The sequence below is a fragment of the Mus caroli genome, unplaced genomic scaffold (assembly GCF_978045245.1).
Source record: "Mus caroli unplaced genomic scaffold, Mus_caroli_1 scaffold_9, whole genome shotgun sequence".
Taxonomy (NCBI): Eukaryota; Metazoa; Chordata; class Mammalia; order Rodentia; family Muridae; genus Mus; species Mus caroli.
Genome location: NW_028227264.1, coordinates 43,826,223 through 43,849,073, shown reverse-complemented (window position 1 = coordinate 43,849,073; position 22,851 = coordinate 43,826,223). Strand labels below are relative to the sequence as shown.

The 22,851-nt window shown below is 38.7% G+C and overlaps 1 protein-coding gene and 1 pseudogene across 6 annotated transcripts in view; both read left to right on the top strand.

Moving 5' to 3' along the window:
* Lin28b (lin-28 RNA binding posttranscriptional regulator B) overlaps positions 1-22,851 on the top strand; it is a 110,399-nt gene that overhangs the window by 38,597 nt on the left and 48,951 nt on the right. For all 6 annotated transcript variants that reach the window (XM_085842805.1, XM_085842807.1, XM_085842806.1 and 3 more), the window contains one exon: positions 22,138-22,322. In XM_085842805.1, coding sequence (XP_085698931.1) covers positions 22,138-22,322 — 185 coding nt within the window. The remainder of the gene's footprint in view (positions 1-22,137; positions 22,323-22,851) is intronic.
* Positions 2,252-2,309, top strand: LOC115032191 (U7 small nuclear RNA; annotated as a pseudogene).

Below are 22,851 nucleotides of genomic sequence, written 5' to 3'. Positions count from 1 at the left end.
ATCAAAGGGCCAGAGAGATGGTTTATTAGGTAGAGGTGAAAGACCCACAACATGAGGACTCCCCCACGTTCTGACTCAGGAGAGGCGACACCCCAAAATCACCCACAAGAAACAGTCTTGCTGCAAACTGCAAGAGGATTTTTATTCAAGAGCGCTCTCGGGCCCACGATCATACACCACGCAGGGGTAGAGGACTGTGGCGCCCTGAGTAGCTGGATAAGGGGGTATTTAAAGGAAGAAACCACAACTCAAGAAGGTGGGGAGGGCGTTGTTGGAAAATACCAAAAATACCAGTTAAGAGTCACAAGGAAGTGCAAAGTCACAAGTGTCAGGTTATCTCTCAAGACAGTTTCTAAGAGCCCCTAACAATCTAAGAGCCCCTAACAATCTAAGAGCCCCTAAAGATAGCACATTTGCATTGCAGGTTCCCGTAATGGTCAGGGTGACTTTCTTTGAATTGAACCCAGGAAGCAGGTGGGTGGAGGACTATCTGTTTTATGACCAGCACACCTCGGAGCACTGAGCCACAAAGGCCCCACTCCTAAGCCTGGGCCCAAAGGCCTAGAATTTTGTTTTTACGTTTTACTTCTTTCAGAGGTACTTGCCATGTAAGCATGGTAATCTGAATTAGATCCTGGAACTTTGACACAGGTCACTTTGATGCATGTACACACCTGTCTTTTGACCTCCATATGTTTCTGTTTTGCTTTGGTGGCTAGGATTGGGAGTGCTCTTGTGTGTCATTAGCCTAATAGATTACATCATTAAGAAACAGAGTGGGTTCCAGGACAGCCAGGGCCATATGGAGAAACCCTGTCTCGAAAAACCAAAAAAAAAAAAAAAAAAGAAATCAAAACTGGCTCTCCCTGGCCCAGCAGCTATCCAAATTCTAGTAGCTCCTCAGCTAATGGTGGGATTACATACTGACTTTCTTACCCTCTGCATTGGAGTTTAGTGTGGCTGGAGCTTGCACACGTCTTTGTGCTTTCAGAATTACTCTAGAGATCTAGCCCATTATTGGTGTGGTGGGAAGCATGGCAGTGTGCAGGCAGACATGGAAAAGGAGCTGAGAGAGAGAGTTCTGCATCTTGAGCTGCAGGTAGCAGAAGACGACTAGATTACACACTGGGTGGACCTTGAGCATAGCATGTCTACCTGCTAAGCTGCCATGCTAGCCTGCCTTTCCTTCCCCTCCCCCTCCCCCTCTCTTCCTCACTTTCTGGTGTAAATTATGCCCATGTGTGGGTATATCTGCATGAATGCAGGTGCCATTTGTTGGTCAGAAGAGGTTTTCAGCCTCTTGGAGCTAGAGTTGTTGGTATCTGTGAGCATGGGTACTGCTGAGTCTGGCATGGCCTTGGTAAGGGTGGAGTGACAGACATTGTTCCTGTCCCTGGGGCAGCAGGTGTGTGCCTCCACAAGTGTGGATGGCTGCCTTGGGCTTAAGGCTTGTTTGTGTAGTAGTGTACATATTTCACATTCCTCTGAGGAATATCCTCTCTGTTAATGTTAATGACACCATAATAATTAGAAACAGCAGGAGTCCAGGAGTCAACAGTGTGTCTATGTCTTTAACAAAATAGTGAACACTGGGACCTTCAGGACAGCCCTTAAGGATGTGGAAAAGAACTCTAAAAACATGAGTGAAAAATATATAATTTCTCAATAATGCAAAAAATGATGCATTATTAATTATATGAGGGACTTCTTGAATCTAAAGGAACAAAAATATCTGCTTGTCAGAAAAATACAAAGGCAGGCAGACTCCTGACTTCAAACTTGACCTGGAACACAGTGAGTCCTGGCCCAGGTGTGGTATAAAGGATAAATTTCAGGGCAGGGTCCTACCCAGCATCTTATTGTCTGTGCTTGTGCTTGCTGTCTCTTCCTAAGAGTCAAGGGGCTAAGGTCGTGGAATGTGATTGGTGGGATGGTCAAGGGGGAGCCTGGAATACATAACTGAATTGATAAGTAAATAAAAAACTGGCTTTTTGGCATGAGATGAGCTAGCAGAAAGTGATAGCATTTCTGATTTTTTTTTTCCTAGGGAGAGCTGACCTAAGTGGAGATGTGATTTAGAGAACTGATATAGCTCTTTTAGAATGTTTTTTAGTAGTTATTAAGAGAAGGCTCTCAGAAGAGCAAACACAGCTCTTACAGAATTTTTTCTGGCTTTCTGATTTTGACCAAAAAAACCAAAAACAAACAAACAAACAAACAAAAAACCCCAAAACAACAAAAAATAAAACCCAAGAATTACTTTTGGAATTTTTCTAACAGGATTTCTGACTTGGGTCAAGAAAACCCATGGGCTATCCAGAGAGCTTTTAGAATTTTTACTAACAGGGAAAGCTGTCTCAACCAGGGACTTTTTTAGAATATCAAGAAGAAAGTTTTCTAGAATAGAACGAAACACAAGGAGAGAACAGTCTAAAAGGCTGTCTCAAGCAGACTACAGAGCCAAGAGCTATCTACAGAATGCTATTTAGGGAGCCATCTTGAGCAGAACATAGGTTGCCAGCTCAAACCCACAATTTGACATCGAGTTGTTTGTTTTGCTGCTCTCAAACACCCCTTCTCTCAGACTGCCCCCCCCCCCCCCCCGATCCCAAGCTGAGGCTGGTCCTTGGTAGGTACTGGAGCTGAACTAAAATGAAGTTCTCTGCAAAGCAGTATGTGCTCTTAGCTGCTGAGCACTTGGGAGGTAGACATAGGCAGATCTCTGTGAATTTGAGGTCAGTCTTGTCTTGAGAAAACAGAAAGCAAAGCAAACAAATAAAACTAAGACCCCAATAAAACAATTGACAATAATTCTTTTTTAATAGTACTTTTAAAAAAAGATTTATTTATTCATTTTATGCATATGCGTACACTGTAGCTGTCTTCAGACACCAGAAGAGGGCATCAGATCCCATTACAAAAGGATGTGAGCCACCATGTGGTTGCTGGGAATTGAACTTGAACCTCTCAGAGCCATCTCTCCAGGCCCTTGTCAGTAATTCTTATTTGTTTTTAAATGTTTCTGACCTTAGGACAGGAGATGGCTCAGCAACAGTGCCTGCTCTTACAGAGAACCTGAGTTTGATTCATGACATCCACATGGTGGCTCATAACTGGCTATAACTCCAGTCCCAGTGCCCTCTTCTGACCTCCAAGAGCACCAGACACATACATGCATGTATAGACAGACATACATATTGGCAAAACACCCATACACATACATAAAATAAGAATATTTTAAAGTTTGTTGTCAATCACCAGTTGCAAATTAGCTGCTTTGTCTTTTCTTTCCTGGTGTGTCATGTTACAACAGTGCTTATGATACTGTGTGTGTTCATTTCCTCCTAGAAGCTAGAATCATTAACCATTCATTGATACTGACATTTAAAGCCACCTCAGTTTAGGTGACTGTTTATGAAAGTGTTGGTGGCTGTTGGTATATTTAATAAAATATTTTATCCCAAACATATATTTTATAGTGGATTCTTTACTTACTCTTTGGAGTCTTACACATTTTATTTCTTTGTAAATTTAATATTAGCCCTTTGCTAGGAGTGTAGCTAGTGAAGCCTTCTCCCATTCTATGGGCTGTCAATTAACTCTGCTCATTGTGTGCTTTGCTGTAAGGAAACTTCTTATTTCCATGTGGTCCCACCTGTTGATACTTGGAGTTGCCTCTCATGCTGTTGGTGTTCTATTTAAAAACTTCTTGCCTACTCCAACATCTTGAAGGATATGCTCTATGTTTTCTTCTAGAAGTTTCAGTTTTAAATTGAGGTCTTTGAGCCATTACTTTTTTATTTTTTTTATTTTTGAACAAGGTGAAAGGTAAGAATCTAACTTCATTCTTCTGCAGATAGAAATCTAGTTTTGCACCATTTGTTAAATATACTACTTTGTTTCCACAATCAAGTGGACACACCCTTGCTATTTTATTTCTGGATCTTAGCTTCTGTTCCACTGCTCTTCCTGTCTGCCTTTTTCCTATACCAGGCTGATGTTGTTACTGTGGCTCTCTAGTCCAGTTTGAGGTTGGCTATCTAGCATTGTTCATACTCCTCTCAGGTTTTCTTTGGTGATTTATAGATGTTTGTGATTCTGCATGAAACTTGTGTTATTTTCTTCTAAACCTGTGAGATACAATTTGGATAGATCCTACATTTGTTTGATATGTATGAAAATTTAAATACTCATCATTTTGAAAGAATAATGAAGTTAAAATTTTGTAGGAAAATGAATAGCTTTAGAATGTGTAATATTTAAGGAGATAAATAAAGTCTGAATGTAGGCAGTGGGCATGAGTTATAAGAGAGAGGATATAAGGATAATTGTTTTCTAGTTCTCATTCTTTGTATTGTTTTAGTTTGGTAGTAAAGTGCATAAAATATATTTGATATGAAAGTATAAAATTTAATGTGAAGCTTCACAGCTTCTATATGTCTGTTTTAGTTGGATATAATGGAACACATCTCTAATCTCAGGCAAAGGCAGGTGGATCTCTGAGTACAAAGCCAGATGGTCTCTAAAGAGAGTTCTAGGCCTGCCAGGGCTATTTGTCTCAAAACAAACCAAACCAAACCAAAACAAAACAAAACAAAACAAAATGAAAAACAAAACCCCAAAAGCCTATTTTAACTGTATAGAAGTTAATTGAGTAGTATAGATTTTGAGTCCAGTTAATTTTGCTGTGTGTAATATTTTTATTTGTTTCCAAGTTGTTTTATTTTATAATAAAATTTATAAAGTTAAAGAAAAGAGGTCATCTGAAGAAATCCAAAACACCATCAGATCATTCTACAAAAGGCTATACTCAACAAAACTGGAGAACCTGGATGAAATGGAGAAGTTTCTAGACAGATACCAGGTACCAAAGTTAAATCAAGATCAGGTTAAATGATCTAAACAGTCCCATATCCCCTAAAGAAATAGAAGCAGTCATTAATAGTCTCCCAACCAAGAAAAGCCCAGGACCAGATGGGTTTAGTGCAGAGTTCTATCAAACCTTCAAAGAAGAACTAATCCCAGTTCTTCACAAACTATTCCACAAAATAGAATCAGAAGGTACTCTACCCAACTCATTCTATGAAGCCACAATTACTCTGATACCTAAACCACAGAAAGACCCAACAAAAATAGAGAACTTCAGACCAATTTCCCTTATGAATATTGATGCAAAAATCCTCAATAAAGGTCTCGCTAACCGAATTCAAGAACACATCAAAAGAATCATCCATCCTGACCAAGTAGGATTCATCCCAGGGATGCAAGGATGGTTCAATATACGGAAATCCATCAATGTAATCCATCATATAAACAAACTCAAAGACAAAAACCACATGATCATCTCATTAGATGCTGAAAAAGCATTTGACAAAATCCAACACCCATTCATGATAAAAGTCTTGGAAAGATCAGGAATTCAAGGCCCATACCTAACCACGATAAAAGCAATATACAGCAAACCAGTAGCCAACATCAAAGTAAATGGTGAGAAGCTGGAAGCAATCCCACTAAAATCAGGGACTAGACAAGGCTGCCCACTCTCTCCCTACCTATTCAACATTGTACTTGAAGTCCTAGCCAGAGCAATTAGACAACAAAAGGAGATCAAGGGGATACAAATCGGAAAAGAAGAAGTCAAAATATCGCTTTTTGCAGATGATATGATAGTATACGTAAGTGACCCTAAAAATTCCACCAGAGAACTCCTAAGCCTGATAAATACCTTCGGTGAAGTAGCTGGATATAAAATTAACTCAAGCAAGTCAATGGCCTTTCTGTACACAAAGGATAAACAAGCAGAGAAGGAAATTAGGGAAACAACACCCTTCTCAATAGTCACAAACAATATAAAATACCTTGGTGTGACTCTAACTAAGGAAGTGAAAGATCTGTATGACAAGAACTTCAAGTCCCTGAAGAAAGAAATTAAAGAAGATCTCAGAAGATGGAAAAACCTCCCATGCTCATGGATTGGCAGGATCAACATTGTAAAAATGGCTATCTTGCCAAAAGCAATCTACAGATTCAATGCAATCCCCATCAAAATTCCAACTCAATTCTTCAACAAATTGGAAAGGGCAATCTGCAAATTCATCTGGAACAACAAAAAACCTAGGATAGCAAAAACTCTTCTCAAGGATAAAAGAACCTCTGGAGGAATCACCATGCCTGACCTAAAGCTGTACTACAGAGCAATTGTGATAAAAACTGCATGGTACTGGTATAACGACAGACAAGTAGACCAATGGAACCGAATTGAAGACCCTGAGATTAACCCAGATACCTATGGTCACTTGATCTTTGACAAGGGAGCAAAAACCATCCAGTGGAAAAAAGACAGCATTTTCAACAAATGGTGCTGGCACAACTGGCGGTTATCATGTAGAAGAATACGAATTGATCCATTCCTATCTCCTTGTACCAAGGTCAAATCTAAGTGGATTAAGGAACTCCACATAAAACCAGAGACACTGAAACTTATAGAGGAGAAAGTAGGGAAAAGCCTCGAAGATATGGGTACAGGGGAAAAATTCCTGAATAGAATAGCAAAGGCTTGCGCTGTAAGATCGAGAATCGATAAATGGGACCTCATAAAGTTGCAAAGCTTCTGCAAGGCAAAAGACACCGTCAATAAGACAAAAAGACCACCAACAGATTGGGAAAGGATCTTTACCTATCCTAAATCAGATAGGGGACTAATATCCAATATATATAAGGAACTCAAGAAGGTGGACTCCAGAAAATCAAATAACCCCATTAAAAAATGGGGCTTAGAACTGAACAAAGAATTCTCACCTGAGGAATACCGAATGGCAGAGAAGCACCTGAAAAAATGTTCAACATCCTTAATCATCAGGGAAATGCAAATCAAAACAACCCTGAGATTCCACCTCACACCAGTCAGAATGGCTAAGATCAAAAATTCAGGTGACAGCAGATGCTGGCGAGGATGTGGAGAAAGAGGAACACTCCTTCATTGTTGGTGGGATTGCAAGCTGGTACAACCACTCTGGAAATCAGTTTGGCGGTTCCTCAGAAAATTGGACATAATACTACCAGAGGATCCAGCAATACCTCTCCTGGGCATATATCCAGAAGATGTCCCAACCGGTAAGAAGGACACATGCTCCACTATGTTCATAGCAGCCTTATTTATAATAGCCAGAAGCTGGAAAGAACCCAGATGCCCCTCAACAGAGGAATGGATACAGAAAATGTGGTACATTTACACAATGGAGTACTACTCAGCTATTAAACGGAATGAATTTATGAAATTCCTAGGCAAATGGATGGATCTAGAGGGCACCATTCTGAGTGAGGTAACATATTCACAAAGGAACTCACACAATATGTACTCACTGATAAGTGGATATTAGCCCAAAAACTTAGGATACCCAAGATATAAGATACAATTTGTTAAACGCATGAAACTCAAGAAGAACGAAGACCAAAGTGTGGACACTGTGCCCCTTCTTGGAATTGGGAACAAAACACCCATGGAAAGAGTTACAGAGATAAAGTTTGGAGCTGTGAAGAAAGGATGGACCATCTAAAGACTGCCATATCCAGGGATCCATCCCATAATCAGCTTCCAAACGCTGACACCATTGCATACACTAGCAAGATTTTGCTGAAAGGACCCAGATATAGCTGTCTCTTGTGAGACAATGCCGGGGTCTAGCAAACACAGAAGTGGATGCTCACAGTCAGCTATTGGATGGATCACAGGGCCCCCAATGGAGGAGCTAGAGAAAGTACCCAAGGAGCTAAAGGGAACTGCATCCCCATAGGTGGATCATTATTATGAACTAACCAGTACCCCAGAGCTCTTGTCTCTAGCTGCATTTGTATCAAAAGATGGCCTAGTAGGCCATCACTGGAAAGAGAGGCCCATTGGACTTGCCAACTTTATATGCCCCAGTACAGGGAAATGCCAGGACCAAGGGGTGGGGGTGGGTGGGTGGGGGACTGGGGGGGGCAGTGTATTGGGGACTTTTTGGATAGCATTGGAAATGTAATTGAGGAAATTACCTAATTAAAAAAAAAAAGAAAAAAAATAAATTTCTTTAAAAAAAAAAAAGAGGTCATAATTTCAAGATTACAAGATGAAGTACATGGGATGGGTTGGAGGGAGGAAGGAGATGATGTAATTATATTTTAACTTGAAAATTTATTGAAAATAAAAAAGAAAATGCCTTACAGATTTGCCTGTAGGCCATCTGATGGAGGCATTTTCTCAACTGAAGTACCTCTTCCCAAATAACTCTAACTTAAGCAGATTAAAAACACCACCAACAAAAAACCCAAAACAACCAGGACATATAATGAGCACTAGGTGTGTTGCTGGTAATAGTGAGAGTATGAGCTCACTAAAATTTAGCCATACTAACAGAGAGTGGAAAACATGGTTGAAAGTATAAAGGAGAGCCCAACAGAGACACCTGAGCTGGGTATGCTGTGATGAAAGTAGTATTTCAGGTAAGTAGTAAATGAAACCAAGAAACAGAGTGCATATGTAGAGCAGATGGCCACAAACTCACAAACATCCACCTGCCTCTGCCTCCCAAGTGCTGAGAATAAAGGCATGTGCAGTATTAAAACATGGACAGACATCAGAGCATGGACTAACAAGGAAAAGGGGATGGAGAGATGGCTCTGTGATTAAGAATGCTTACATTACTTGCAGAGGTCCTATTTGGTTTCCAGCACCCATGTGGAGGTTCAAACTTTCTGTAAGTCTCACCTTTAAGCAGGCTTCAGAAATCTGATACCCTCTGACCTCCTTTGATTCCAAGCATGCACAGGTATGCCTATATACCTGCAGGCAAAACACTCATAAAATCTCAAAAACAGACCAATTACCACCAATGAAAAACCATTTTCTACCCACTAGTTCCTTAGCTGTGCTACCTTTCCAAGTGTAAATTATGTAAGTCCTGTACGTGGAATTTGCTTTCATGCTGCTTGTTTCTTTATCCTCCATATACTCATATACTCAGCAGGCTTCCTACTGCAAAAGGCAAGGCTTAGCTTTTTTATACCATTTCTTCTAAAAGCCACCCTAAACAAGCACAGACAACACAATTTTTAGTTAAGTAAACATTTAAGAGGCTGGAGAGATGGCTCAGTGGTTGAGATCGTTACAGTTCTTGTAGAAGAGTTGAGTTCAGGTCCTTACATCCATATTGGACTATTCACAACCACCTGTAACTCCAGCTAAAGGGGTGTTTCATGTCTCTAGTTTCTTTGGATACCTTCAGAAAATTAAAATAATGAATAATTATGTGTATCTTTTTAAAAAATTATTTATTGCAGCTGTACGGATATGCTTCACAGCATAATTATAATCTGTGGCTGATTTTCTTTTTAAACTTGCTTATAAGAGTGAATAAAAATCTGTGGTTATGACACTATATGTTTATAGCCTTGATTTTGCCCCCTGTATTGTCTATTTTTATGTCAACTTGATACAAGCTATACTTCTCAGAGAAGAGAGAACTACATTTCAAAAAAATGCCTCCATAATATTAACCTGTAGTGTTTATTAGTGTTTGATGTACTAGGGCCTATCTCATTGTGAGTAATGCTACCCTCCTTTGAGTGCTATGAGAAAACAAGTTGAGCAACCCACGGAAGAGTAATCTATGAAACAGTACTCCTCAAAAGCCTCTTTATCATCAGCTGCCTCCAGGTTTCTGTCCTGTTTGAATTCCTGTCCATTTTTCCATTTTCCAAGGAAGTGTAAGTGCAATAAACATTTTCCTCCCCAAGTTACTTTGGTCATGTTGGTTTTATCACAGCAATAGAAACCCTAACTAAGACAGCTTCTATCCCCAGCAAAAACAACTGTTTCTTACAAATTATACAGTTAAAATTGCTTTGTGTTTTTTATTGGGGTGTTTTGTTTTGGCTTTTTGGGGGGTTGCAGGGGAAGATAAGGTCTTAATATGTAGCCAAGGCTGGTTTTAAGGACTGGGATTATAGGTGTGTATACCACCATGCCTGGCTATAATTGCCTTTTACTTTTGCTTAATTTTCTATATTTTGGGTGTCCATCAACTTATGATAAGGTCATATCCCATAAATTCATAAATTAAACATGATTTAAGGAAGATACATGTTTAACATACCTATCCTATCAACAATCATAGTTGCTGAGGTCCTGCTCAGCTTGAGAGAGTGTCCTGGGGAAGGGGTGAGTAGGAGTGGTGGAAGAATGACTCAGGTTTAGCCATGGATGCAGGCTGACAGCTCTGTAATCTGCTTGAGATAGCTCTCTTGCAGACCAAAGCCCAGACTTCTATTTACTTAAGCTACTTCCTTAGAAATTGCATATCAGTTTGTTTACCCCACATTCCCTTTTGTTCATTCCTCAAGTCAGCACTTTATGACCTTATCCCTTTACCTCTTAGAAATTGAAATACAGATCACATTCAAGGCAAAATGAACCAGAAAACAAGCACATGTTTTAAGCATAACAAGTCTTATGCAGTTCATTGGGCATCGTGCTTGTGGTTGCCAGGTCTAGTCATGGAGGGTATTTGTATGTGAGAAAGTTGGCTTTGAATATAATACTTTTTACATTGAAACTTTTATAATTCTTAGCTACCTCAATATATTCTTTTAATCTTTGGATTTTTTTCTTTTTTTCTTTTTTTTCTCAGCAACTCCAAGGCGTATTATTAAGCAATCCAAGAAAATAGAAGTTTATTAAGCCATCATATTTTTTGGGGGGGTGGGGAGGGGTGTTTCTCAGGTAGACCAGACTAGCTTTGAATTGACAAGAGACGTGCCTGTGTCTGCCTCCCAAGTATACTGGGATTAAAGGTGTGAGCCACCACGACTAGCTTCCTTAATATCTTTCTGACAAACCTGACTCAGTTTAGCTGCCTCTGTTCTTTCAGATCCTTGAAGCCCCTCATCCAATTCATCCTAATATTTTTGCATAGTTGAGAAATCCTTTAAATAACAGGTCTTTTGTTTTGTTTTTTTTTTACTGATTTATGTATTTCTTGAACTCATGTTTTCAGGGTTCTTTCCCACAGCCTTAAGGGCTGTCCTGAGGAATTCAGCATTACAGAGTCTTGCTTCCTGTAATCATGCTGTTTCTGATTATCATGGAGTCATTAGCCTTGGCAAGGAGAACATTCCCTGAAGAGGGATCATCAGGCAAAATATACTAACAAGCTTTACACCCATGGCAACCATCTGTACTCAGAGAGACCCACACCGTGCTGGCTGAGCTCCAGGGGCAGGGACCCTGTCAGTCACACTGACCCTTCTGCAGCCATGCTGGACCTGACAACATAGCTTAGTCACAAAAATGGTGACTGGCTGGGAGCTGTAGCTCTCTTTAGTATAGTATCCCAGTAATAGAAGACAAATGGTTTAACTTCAGAAAAGATCAAATTTCAAAATCTGAAGTGTGGTTTCTATTGATGTTTCTGTTCTAAGGTCATTTAGGAAAAAAAATATCCTAACCCAGGCTAGAGGAGACAGCTCAGCACTTAAGAGCACTTGCTGCTCTTCCAGTTAACTCAAGTGGGTTCAGCCCCCAGCACCTGTTCACAAGGCAGCTCACAACTCTCTAGAGGAGGGTTCAACATCCTCTTCTAGCTTCCTTAGTACATGTGTGCTGCACATGCATATATACAGGCAGGACAATCATACACATAAAAAATTATGTTTATTAAAAAAATATTATGGCAGACCATCTTAGCTCAAGGTATGCAGTCATTAATATGTGTCTTGAGAATGTTCAGCAGCTCTGAAGGCCTCAGTTCCAAACACATCAAATTATTAATAGTTTATCACAGTCTCTCTGCAGCCCAGACTATGTTGTTCTGTACAAACTTTTGTTCTTGGGCTTTCCCAGAGCCTTGCTTTATACTGTTGAGGCATGCTCAGATCTCCCTGGGCTTTCCTTCTGTCTTGGGGATTTCCTTTGTCTCCTATGCCTGTATCTTTTCTCTTATGTATTTTAGGAACACATTCTTAACTCTCCCATAGGAAAATGTTAACAAGGAAAAGTTTTCAAGATTCCATTCTTACAGAGATTACAGCTAGGGATACAATTCCCACAATATATTTACCTCAGGAACTTGGAAGTATTTTGTTTTCTAGTGTCAATTGTTAAGAAGGTAGATGCCCTTCTGATTCTTAATCCTTTTTATGAAATCACTTTTTGTTTTTGTTTTTTTAACCATCTTTTCTAGATGGTCTTAGGGTCCCAGTCTTATATTCCCAGTATCCTGATTTGAATAGTGTGTCCCACATAGGCTCGTTTGTTTGAACATTTAGTCCCCATTTGATGGGAGTGTGTGGCAAGCTTAGGAGGAGTGGCCTTATTGGAGAAAGTATGTCATTGGAGGTGAGCCTTAAGTTTAAAGATTCTTAATGTTTCCACTTGCTCTCTTTGTTTCATTCTTGTGCTTCAAGATATGAGCTCTCAGCTTCATCTTCCTGCCACCATGCCTGCTACTTGTGCTGTGATAGACTCTTAGCTCTCTTGAACCATAATCCTAGATAAATCTGTGCAACTTGCCTTGGTTATGTGTTTTACTGGGAAGTAACTAATCCACCTTGAGTAATTCTGACAGTGACCCCCAGTGTATTCAAGTTATTAGTTTTTTCATAATTTGATACTTAAAAAAAAAACTCATCTGTCTACTCACAGCTTAATGATATCCTTTCCTGCCTTTAGTCTCTCTGTTAGAACTCCAGTAATCTCATTGTTTTGGACATTGGTTTTTCTATGTACATATCATAGGTTTACTATCATTTTTTTGTCAGCATTTAAGATTCTTTAATTAAAATTCAATTTCCAGCATCTCTCTTTTTATTTTAGCATATTTTCATTTAGTTCAGAGATTTTTGAATAAACTTTTATTAATCTCAGATTTGTTGAGTGCAGTCTTTTTTTGGACTTCTGATGTGTCTTTTTCTATTTGATGATCTCAGTGTCTTTTCTCATTTTGAAGTGTCTTCTCTGAGATTCTTACCTGTTCCTTTTTCTCTTCATGCTGAAGGTTAAAACCAGTGCCTCTTCATTAATAGATATATGGTCACATTTAGCATTGGGTGTAGATCTCACCTATGGCCTGTTATGTGGTAATTTTAAATACAGGTCTCTATCCAGTATAGTTTTTATTGACTCCCAAATACTGACTGTAAGATAATGTCAAAATTTTTAGGTTTTTTTTTTTTTTTTTTGTATGAGCATTCTTCACTGTGGCTTCCAGTTAATGTTTGTTTTGGGACTATTGAATCACAAGTTTTTAAAAGTATAGCAAGTGAGAACTTTCTTTTTCACACACTAACAATCTAGGCGGCAGGGTCTTCTCATAGTCCTTAGGACACAGACTAATGGAGTCTCTATCTTGAACACCCTGATATTTTCTTTAGCTTCAAATTCTTCACCTCTTTGAAAATTAATGGTACCACAACTCCCAGAGGAGGCTTCACTCCCAGGCACTCTAGTACTCCCAGGATCTTAGGATCAGGGGTGAGTAGGATACAACATCTGTTCAGACACCACCAGGAGTAACCGGGACAAGCAAGATCCAGGGATGCAAGAACCCTACCCGACAAGTAGCTCGGGTTCCATATGGTCTACAAGATTTACCTTGGGTGCAAACTCTACAGCCAGTCCTAAAGCACTCAGAGCAGGCTCAAATCCCAGGTGCTCTAACACAGCCAGAATCCCAGGAGCTTAGTCACACCAGTATCTCAGGGTCCCAGAGGCAGCTTGAGTCCTAGGAACTCTGACACACCCAGAATCTCAGGATCAAAGGAAGGACAGGCTCCAGCCAGATAATGAGGGCAGATAGCACTAGAGATATCCAGATGGCAGGAGGCAAGCATAAGAACATAAGCAATAGAAAGCAAGGTTTCTTGGCATTATCAGAACCCAATTGTCCCACCATAACAAGTACTAGATATACCATCACACTGGAAAAGCAAGACTTGAATCTAAAATCACTTCTCACAATGATTATAGAGGATATAAATAAGTCCCTTAAAGAAATAGAGAAGAACACAGGTGAACAGGTAGAAGCCCTTGAAGAGGAAACACAAAAATCCCTTAAAGAATTGCAAGAAAACACAAACAGGTGAGGAAATGAACAAACCATCCAAGATCTAAACATGGGAATAGAAACAGTAAAGAAATCACAAAGGGAGACAAGCCTGGAGTTAGAAAATCTAGGAAAGAGATCAGGAGTCATAGATGCAAGCATCACCAACAGAATACAAGAGAATCTCAGGGGCAGAAGATACCATAGAAAACATTGACACAACAGTCAGAGAAAATGCAACATGTAGAAAGCTCCTAACCCCAAACATCCAGGAAATCCAGGACACAATCAGAAGACCAAACAAACCTAAGGAAAATAGATATAGAAGAGGGAAAATTTCTTAACTTAAAGGGCCAGTAAACATCTTCAAACATCAACAAAATTATAGAAGAAAACTTCCCTAACCTAAAGAAAGAGATGCCCATGAATATACAAGAAGCCTACAGACTTCCAAATAGACTAGACCAGAGAAGAAATTCCTCCTGTCACATAATAATCAAAACAACAAAAGCATTAAACAAAAAAGAAAATTAAAAGGAGTAAAGGAAAAAGGTCAAGTAACATATAAAGGCAGACCTATCAGAATTATCCCAGACTTCTCAACAGAGACTATGAAAGCTAGAAGATCCTGGGAAGATGTCATATAGAAACTAAGAGAACATAAATGCCAACCCAGACTACTATAACCAGCAAAACTGTCAGTTACCATAGATGGAGAAACCAAGATATTCCATGACAGAAACAAATTTATACAATATCCACAAATCCAGCCCTACAAAGGATAATAGATGGAGAACACCAACACAAGGAGGAAAACTACACCCTAGAAAAAGCAAGAAAGTAGTCTTTCAATAAACCTAAAAGAAGATAACACATAAACATAATTCCACCTCTAACAACAAAAATAACAGGAAATAACAATCACTTTTCCTTAATATCTCTTAACATTAATGATCTCAATTCCCCAATAAAAAAGACATAGACCATAGTGGTGGTGCATGCTTTTAATCCCAGCACTTGGGAGGCAGAGGCAGGAGGATTTCTGAGTTTGAGGCCAGCCTAGTCTACAGAGTGAGTTCCAGGACACAGAGAAACTCTTGCCCTGAAAAAAAAAAAAAAACCAAACAAACAAAAGCATAGCCTAACAAACTGGATACATAAACATGACCCAACATTTTGCTGCATACAGTAAACACACCTCAGTGACAAAGACAGATACTATCTCAGAGGAAAAGACTGGAAAACAATTTTCCAAGAAAATGGTCCCAAGAAAGAAGTTGGAGTGGCTTTCAACCAAAAGTTATCAAAAAGGATAAGGAAGGGCACTTCATACTGGTCAAAGGAAAATCTACCAATAACAACTATCAATTCTGAATATCTATGCTTCCAATGCAAGGCCATCCACATTCATAAAAGAAACTTTACTAAAGCTCAAAGCACACATCGTACCCCATACAATAATAGTGGGAGACCTCAACAGCCCACTCTCAGCAATGGACAGATCATGGAAACAGAAACTAAACAGAGACATGTTGAAACTGAAACTAACAGAAGTTATGAACCAAATGGATTTAACATATTTATAGAACACTTCATCCTAAAGCAAAAGATACTTTCTTCTCAGCACCTCATGGTACCTTCTCCAAAATTGACCACATTGGTCACAAAACAGGCCTCAACAGATACAAGAAGATTGAAATAATCCCATACACCCTATCAAATCACCATGGACTAAGGTTGGTCTTAAATTCCAACAAAAACAGTGGGAGACACACATACACATGGAAAGTGAACAACGCTCTGCTCAATGACAACTTGGTCAAGGAAGAAATTAAAGACTTTTTAGGATTTAATGAAAATGAAGACATATAATACCAAAATCTATGGGACACAATGAAAGCAGTGGTAAGAGGAAAACTCATAACTCTTAAGTGCCTCCAAAAAGAAACTGGAGAGAGTATACACTAGCAGCTTGACAGCACACCTGAAAGCTCTAGAACAAAAAGAAGCAAATATCCCCAAGAGGAATAGTCTGCAGAAAATAATCAAACTCAGGGCTGAAATCAACCAAGTGGAAACAAAAAGAACTATAAAAAGAATCAGCAAAAGCAGGAGCTGGTTCTTTAAGAAAATCAACAAGATAGATTAATGCTTAGCCAGACTAACTAGAGGGCACAGAGACATTATCCAAATTAATAAAATCAGAAATGAAAAGGGAGACATAATATCGGAAACTGGAAATTCAGAAAATCTTCAGATCCTACTACAGAAGTTTAAACTTAACTAAATTGGGGAATCTGGATGGTGTGGACAATTTTCTAGACACATATCAGGTGCCAAAGTTAAAACAGGATCAGATAAACCATCTAAACAGACCCATAGTCTCTAAAGAAATAGGCGCAGTCATTAATAGTCTCCCAACCAAAAAAGTCCCAGGACCAGATGGGATTACTGGAGAATTCTATCAGACCTCTAAAGAAGATCTAATACCAATACTCTTCAAACTATTCCACAAAATAGAAGCAAAAGGAACACTACCCAATTCGTTCTATGAAGCCACAGTTACACTTATACCTAAACCATACAAAGACCCAACAAAGAAAAAGAACTTCAGACCAATCTCCTTTATGAATATTGGTGCAAAAATACTCAATAAAATTCTTGACAACCGAATCCAAGAACACATCAAAATAATCACTCACCACGATCAAGTAGGATTCATTCCAGGGATGCAGGGATGGTTCAATATATGGAAATCCATCAACGTAATCCACTACATAAACAAACTCAAAGTAAACAAACCACATGATCATTTCATTAGATGCTGAGAGAGCATTTAACAAAATTCAGCATTCCCTTCATGTTAAAAGTCTTAGAAAGATAAGAAAATTAAGGCCCATACCTAAACATAGTAAAAGCAATATACAGCAAAGCAGTAGCCAACATCAAATTAAATGGAGAGAAACTTAAAGCAATCCCACTAAAATCAGGGACTACACAAGGCTGTCCACTCCCTATTTATTCAATATAGTACCGGAATCTCTAGCTATAGCAATTAGCTAGAGATAAAAGGAAGTCAGAGGGATACAAATTGCAAAAGAAGTAAAATATCAGTATTTGCAGATGATATGATCATATACTTATGTGACCCCAAAAATTCTACTAGAGAAACAACACTCTTCACAATAGTCATAAATAATATTACATACCTCCTTGTGACTCTAACCAATCAAGTGAAGGATCTGTATGACAAGAACTTTAAGTCTCTGAAGAATGAAATCGAAGAAGATCTCAGAAGATGGAAAGATTTCCCATGCTCATGGATTGGCAGGATTAATATAGTCAAAATGGCTATCTTGCCGAAAGCAGTCTACAGATTCAATGCAATCCCCATCAAAATTCCAAATCAATTTTTTATAGAGTTAGAAAGAGCAATTTGCAAATTCATTTGGAATAACAAAAAAACCTAGGATAGTGAAAACTATTCTCAACAATAAAAGAACTTCTGGGGGAATTACTATCCTTGACCTGAAGTTGTATTACAGAGCAATAGTGATAAAAAGTGTATGGTATTGGTACAGTAACAGGCAGGTAGATCAATGGAGTAGAATTGAACACCCAAAAATTAACCCACACAATATGGTCACTTGATCTTTGACAAAGGAGCTAAAGCCATCCAGTGGGGGAAAAAAGACAGCATTTTTTAACAAATGGTGCTGATACCATTGGTGATCAGCATGTAGAAAAATGCAAAATGATCCATTGTTATCTTCTTGTACAAAGCTCAAGTCCAAGCAGATCAAGGAACTTCACATAAAACCAGATACACTGAAACTTATAGAGGAGAAAGTGGGGAAGAGCCTTGAACACATGAGCACAGGAGAAAAATCCTTGAACAACACCAATGGATTGTGCTGTAAGATCAAAAATGGACAAATGGGACCTCATAAAATTGCAAAGCTTTTGGAATTTTCCTATATAAGATCACATCATTTTCAAAAAGTGATGCTTGAATTCTTCATTCATCCCAATTTAAATTTTTGCCCTTGATTTTTTTCTCCTATCTGTTTATTCTGGCTATGACTCTCAGTATTACATACAAATGATGAAAGTGATATTCTTGTCTTGTTCTGTATCTTAGCAAGGACCTTTCAGCCTTTCCCAGTTTGCTATAATGTTAACAGTTATCTTATTAAAAGTTGTTTTTATTGTGTTTAACTATGTTTTTCTGTAGCTTTGTTCAGCATTTTTATCCTGTTGAATTTAGTCAGTTGCTTTTTCTGCATTTTATTGAGATAATTGGATTTTTTTCCTTCCATTCTCTCAAATAGTTTGTTGTGTTTGTTGACTTGGCTGTATTGAGCCCTACAGACTCCAAATCTGAGATAAGAGCATTAGCAGTGTGTGCTTCATCTGTGAGCTGAGGAGATCTCTGTTTCAGCTCTTTATTGGCTTGTAGATGACTGTCGTCTTCTTTTCCTCTCAAATGATCTTCTCACCTAAGATATGGGAACTCCCTTCTTTCTTGTTCTCATCCCGCTGCGCTGACCCTTCTCCAGCTGCAGGCAGATTCAGGAGGTGGAGTGTATGAAGGAAAGCCAAGCTAACAAGAAGAGGCTCTATGTAGGCAGCTTTTGAGAGGTCCTCATCTTTGCTGTGCTAATATTTTAGTGACTGTAGTTGACTGTCAATCACCTGCAACCCCTGCAATTACTCACCCATAATTATGTAAGCTAGGCCAATAAACTCATTGACTTACTTTTAAAAAAGAATTATTCAAATAGCTTTCACAGAGATGATTTGTGGTAGTCATGGCAGCCCTTTCCCTCCCTACATTCCATCAGACAACAGAAAAGGTCTGTCAAATTACTGACTTCAGACTGAAAGATTTTACTGTCACGTGACCTGTGCTAGAAACAGGGGTGTTTTTGTTTTTGTTTTTGCTTTTGTTTTTGTTTTCTAACTCTCCTCTCCTCTCCTCTCCTCTCCTCTCCTCTCCTCTCCTCTCCTCTCCTCTCCTCTCCTCTCCTCTCCTCTCCTCTCCTCTCCTCTCCTCTCCTCTCCTCTCCTCTCCTCTCCTCCCTCCCCTCCCCTCCCCTCCCCTCCCCTCCCCTCCCCTCCCCTCCCCTCCCCTCCCCTCCCCTCCCCTCCCCTCCCCTCCCCTCCCCTCCCCTCCCCTCCCCTCCCCTCCCCTCCCCTCCCCTTCCTTTTTCTTTTACCACATTATTTTCACAATGAATAGTCTCCTTTTGCATTCAATTTTGAAGTAATGTCATTATGCATCCCATGTAATTGTTTGGGTTATTTTTAATTACAGTAGTCTTCTATTTCATATGGTATGTACATTCTAAGATTCTCATTGGATGCTGGAATAGGACTCAGGCGAAAAAATGTACCAAACCCTCTATGTGCTGTGTTTCTTTACATAAGCGAGTTTTCAAATCCAGTGCCCTTCTCATCCTTACTAAGCACTATGTTCTATGGCCCTAACTTCTACAGTGGGAGATGAAAGGTACATTTCTTTTTCCTTTCAGGAGTTTCCTGGAGAGAATTTTTTCACTGATTTCTTCCCTTAGTAAGTCATTACCTTTCACCTTTTAACTTAAAGGACTCATATTATAGCTCATTCCAGCATAACTGTATTGTCAGCATCATGACTGTTTTCCTTTGGGGTCATTCTTAAGTTAAATTAGGGTGGTTTGAACAGAAGCAGTGCAGTACCTCAGGCTGATCTGCTAACCCTGATGGCTCAGGTAGGAAGTGGATACACAGGATACTGAAGGGATGATTCATCCTTTGTCAGATGGCATGGGGTGCCAGAAATCTCATCATGGTACTCAAATTGGTTTACTTCTTAAGCTTATACATTATTTCTGAACATTTCCATTCAGTATTTTCTAACTACTATTAAGTAATGGAAACTCTAAGAAGCAATCTAGGAGTAAAAAGGACTGCTGTATCTAGGAGTCAGTTTACTGTTACTGTAATAGAGACAAATTTTACAAATAACATAGACTTATGGAGTTCACAGTTCCGGAGGCTGAAAGTACAAGCTCAGATGTTGCGGCACTGTTTCTACTGTGGAAAAGGTCCAGTAGCTAGATAGCATCATGACAGGAATGCACATGAGAGCAAGAGATTACATTACAAAACAGGAAGTTAGAGAGACTGAAGTCTGAAAGCTCTTTGGAAAGCAGAGTCCAGTTGACCTATGGACCTTCTAATAGGCCCAACCCCCACAAACCCTCACACTGTTTCCTAACTTGAGGCTGTGAATTCTTGGGAGCCAGCATGGAACAAAGCACATCTGAACCCTAGCAGATGGTTTTAGGACTGTAGGCTTGGAGTAGAGATTTTCTGGCCTCTGATCAACTAAGTCAGGGCATTAAGTAGTATTACAAGTTTTATCCTGGAGATAGTTGGGAAGGGGAGGACAGTTCTTTTGCTGACTGATATGGAAGGTAGCTGTTTACTGAGAGAAAGCCTTTTGCACATTAACAAGAACCCAAACCCTGCTTTTACAGTTGTTTTCAGGCCCACCATTACTGAGAAATCAAAGTGCTTGAGTTTTATGCATCAGCAGAAAAGACAATAACTGCTTCTTTCTTTTCCCAAACTAATTCGGAAGTCTTTACAAACTGTTATGGTCTTCCACAATAGATCAGAAAAGTCCTTACAAACTGCACTCTTCCATAGTATATTAGGAAGGTCCTTACAAGTGGCATAGTCTTCCAAGTTGGATTTTCAAAATACATAAAAAGGAATTTAGATAGGTAAATACAAAAAGCTAATGACTTAATTATTTTAGTACATTTTGAATATTCATAGTCACATTGATGAAAAAACTTTATTAGAAGAGTGAAGGGGTGTTTGAAATTCAGGTTATAATTTTGTAATTGAGAAAAAGTTAAATAATTTAACTATAAATTATAAAAGTTAATTGCTTCAGTATAAAATGCTCCAAAACACAATTAGGAATCATATAGAATTTTTTGCTTTAGAACAGAGTAGAGAAAGTGACACTATGATTTAATGTCTTGCTCTGTACCCCATCTCTACAGAAAATAATTATATGCCTTTAAAAATTGTATGTCTGACCCAATACCAAGTGGTTATCACTAAAAACACGCATACGAGCAACTGGACAGGTTCTACCTAATATATAGGTGTAATCACAATGAATGAAGAAAGAGGAGACGGATTTGAAACAGCAAGGAGGGAATGGAAGGGGGAAATGATGAATTATAATCTGAAAAATAAAAATAAAAGTGTTGGTGGCATTGTGGTAGGCATATATACATATATATTTTTTAGACTTAACAATATTACATATTTATCTTCATACATTAATACATGTGATGTTAAGTATCTTTTTCTTTTAAGGCAAAAGGAGAAGTTATTTATTATACTACAAAGAGAGCAGTAGGGCAGCAACAGAAGAACCACCTGCCCCAAGCTAAATAAAAATCTTAATAATGGTAATCTTGATAATAATTATATAGCTCAAGTACAATTTGTTTAATCAATGGATTAAAATGTTATTAAGGCAGAGGTAATATTTCTACCAGACTGTACTGTGGTTGCTTTAAAACAAATGAATTTCTGTTAGTTTATGTATAGTAGAATCTTATTTTTTTTAATTGTATTGCTTTTTTTTTAAACTTATTGTAGGTTTGAATATAAGTGCATATGTGAAGATCATGACAAGTGAGTTCTCTCCTTTTACCATGTAGGTCCTGAGAATTGAACTCAGGTGTTAGTGTGTCAGCAAGTGCTTTAACCCACCAAGTCATCTCTCTGGTTTTCTAATAGAATTTTTGTGGTAAAATTGATGGGACAAAGAATGTAGACAGTTAACTTTTTGTATCTCTGAATTGCTTTTTACAAGTGGTATAGGACTTCAACTGCCAGCACTGTAAGCTTTATCAAACCTCAATAAAATAAAAACTATATTTTTGTAATAGATAACAGAATTTCTTGCTTTGATAATCTTAAATTATACAGATGATTTATAAAACAGTAATAAGCTGATCTCTCTCTCTTTCCCTACTCTTTACAGAGCAAACTCTTCATGGAAGGATTTAGAAGCTTGAAAGAAGGAGAGCCAGTGGAATTTACATTTAAAAAATCCCCCAAAGGCCTTGAGTCAATACGGGTAACAGGCCCAGGTGGGAGCCCCTGCTTAGGAAGTGAAAGAAGACCTAAAGGGAAGACCCTGCAAAAGAGAAAACCAAAGGGAGATAGGTAATTGTACCTGGCTTATTTGTGAGTCTATTCAATTTGGAAAATATTTAAATTTTTTTTTATTCTTTTGCTTTTATGGGTTTTATAGAGCCTAGTGAAAACTGTCCTCAGTGTGTAGCTGGATAGACTGTGTCAGGAAGAAGTCTTGTCTTGAGGTTTGGGTTGTCTTCAGCGTACTGAGTTAAGTTAGAGTGGTGTGGGATAGTGCTTGACAACCATTCCCCAGACTGTTGGAGGTCAGAGGAGGAGCTCAGATTCTCAGAGGAAATGCCTCTCTCTCAACAGTTTCTTTCATTCTCCACCTGCTTTTCCCAAAGAGAGCTTTAAAATGACAATTCACACATTAAAATCCAAACATTAAAAACCTGAAGTTAGGGAGAAAGTCACATGAAATCCCAACTGTAGACAGAAGTCGTAAAATTTATGCTGTTTTGAAATTTATGAGATTTTTTTTAAACTGACTCTTGCATGTCACTCATTAACACCTGCATATATTCCCACTATCTGAATCTGCCAAAATTACAAACAG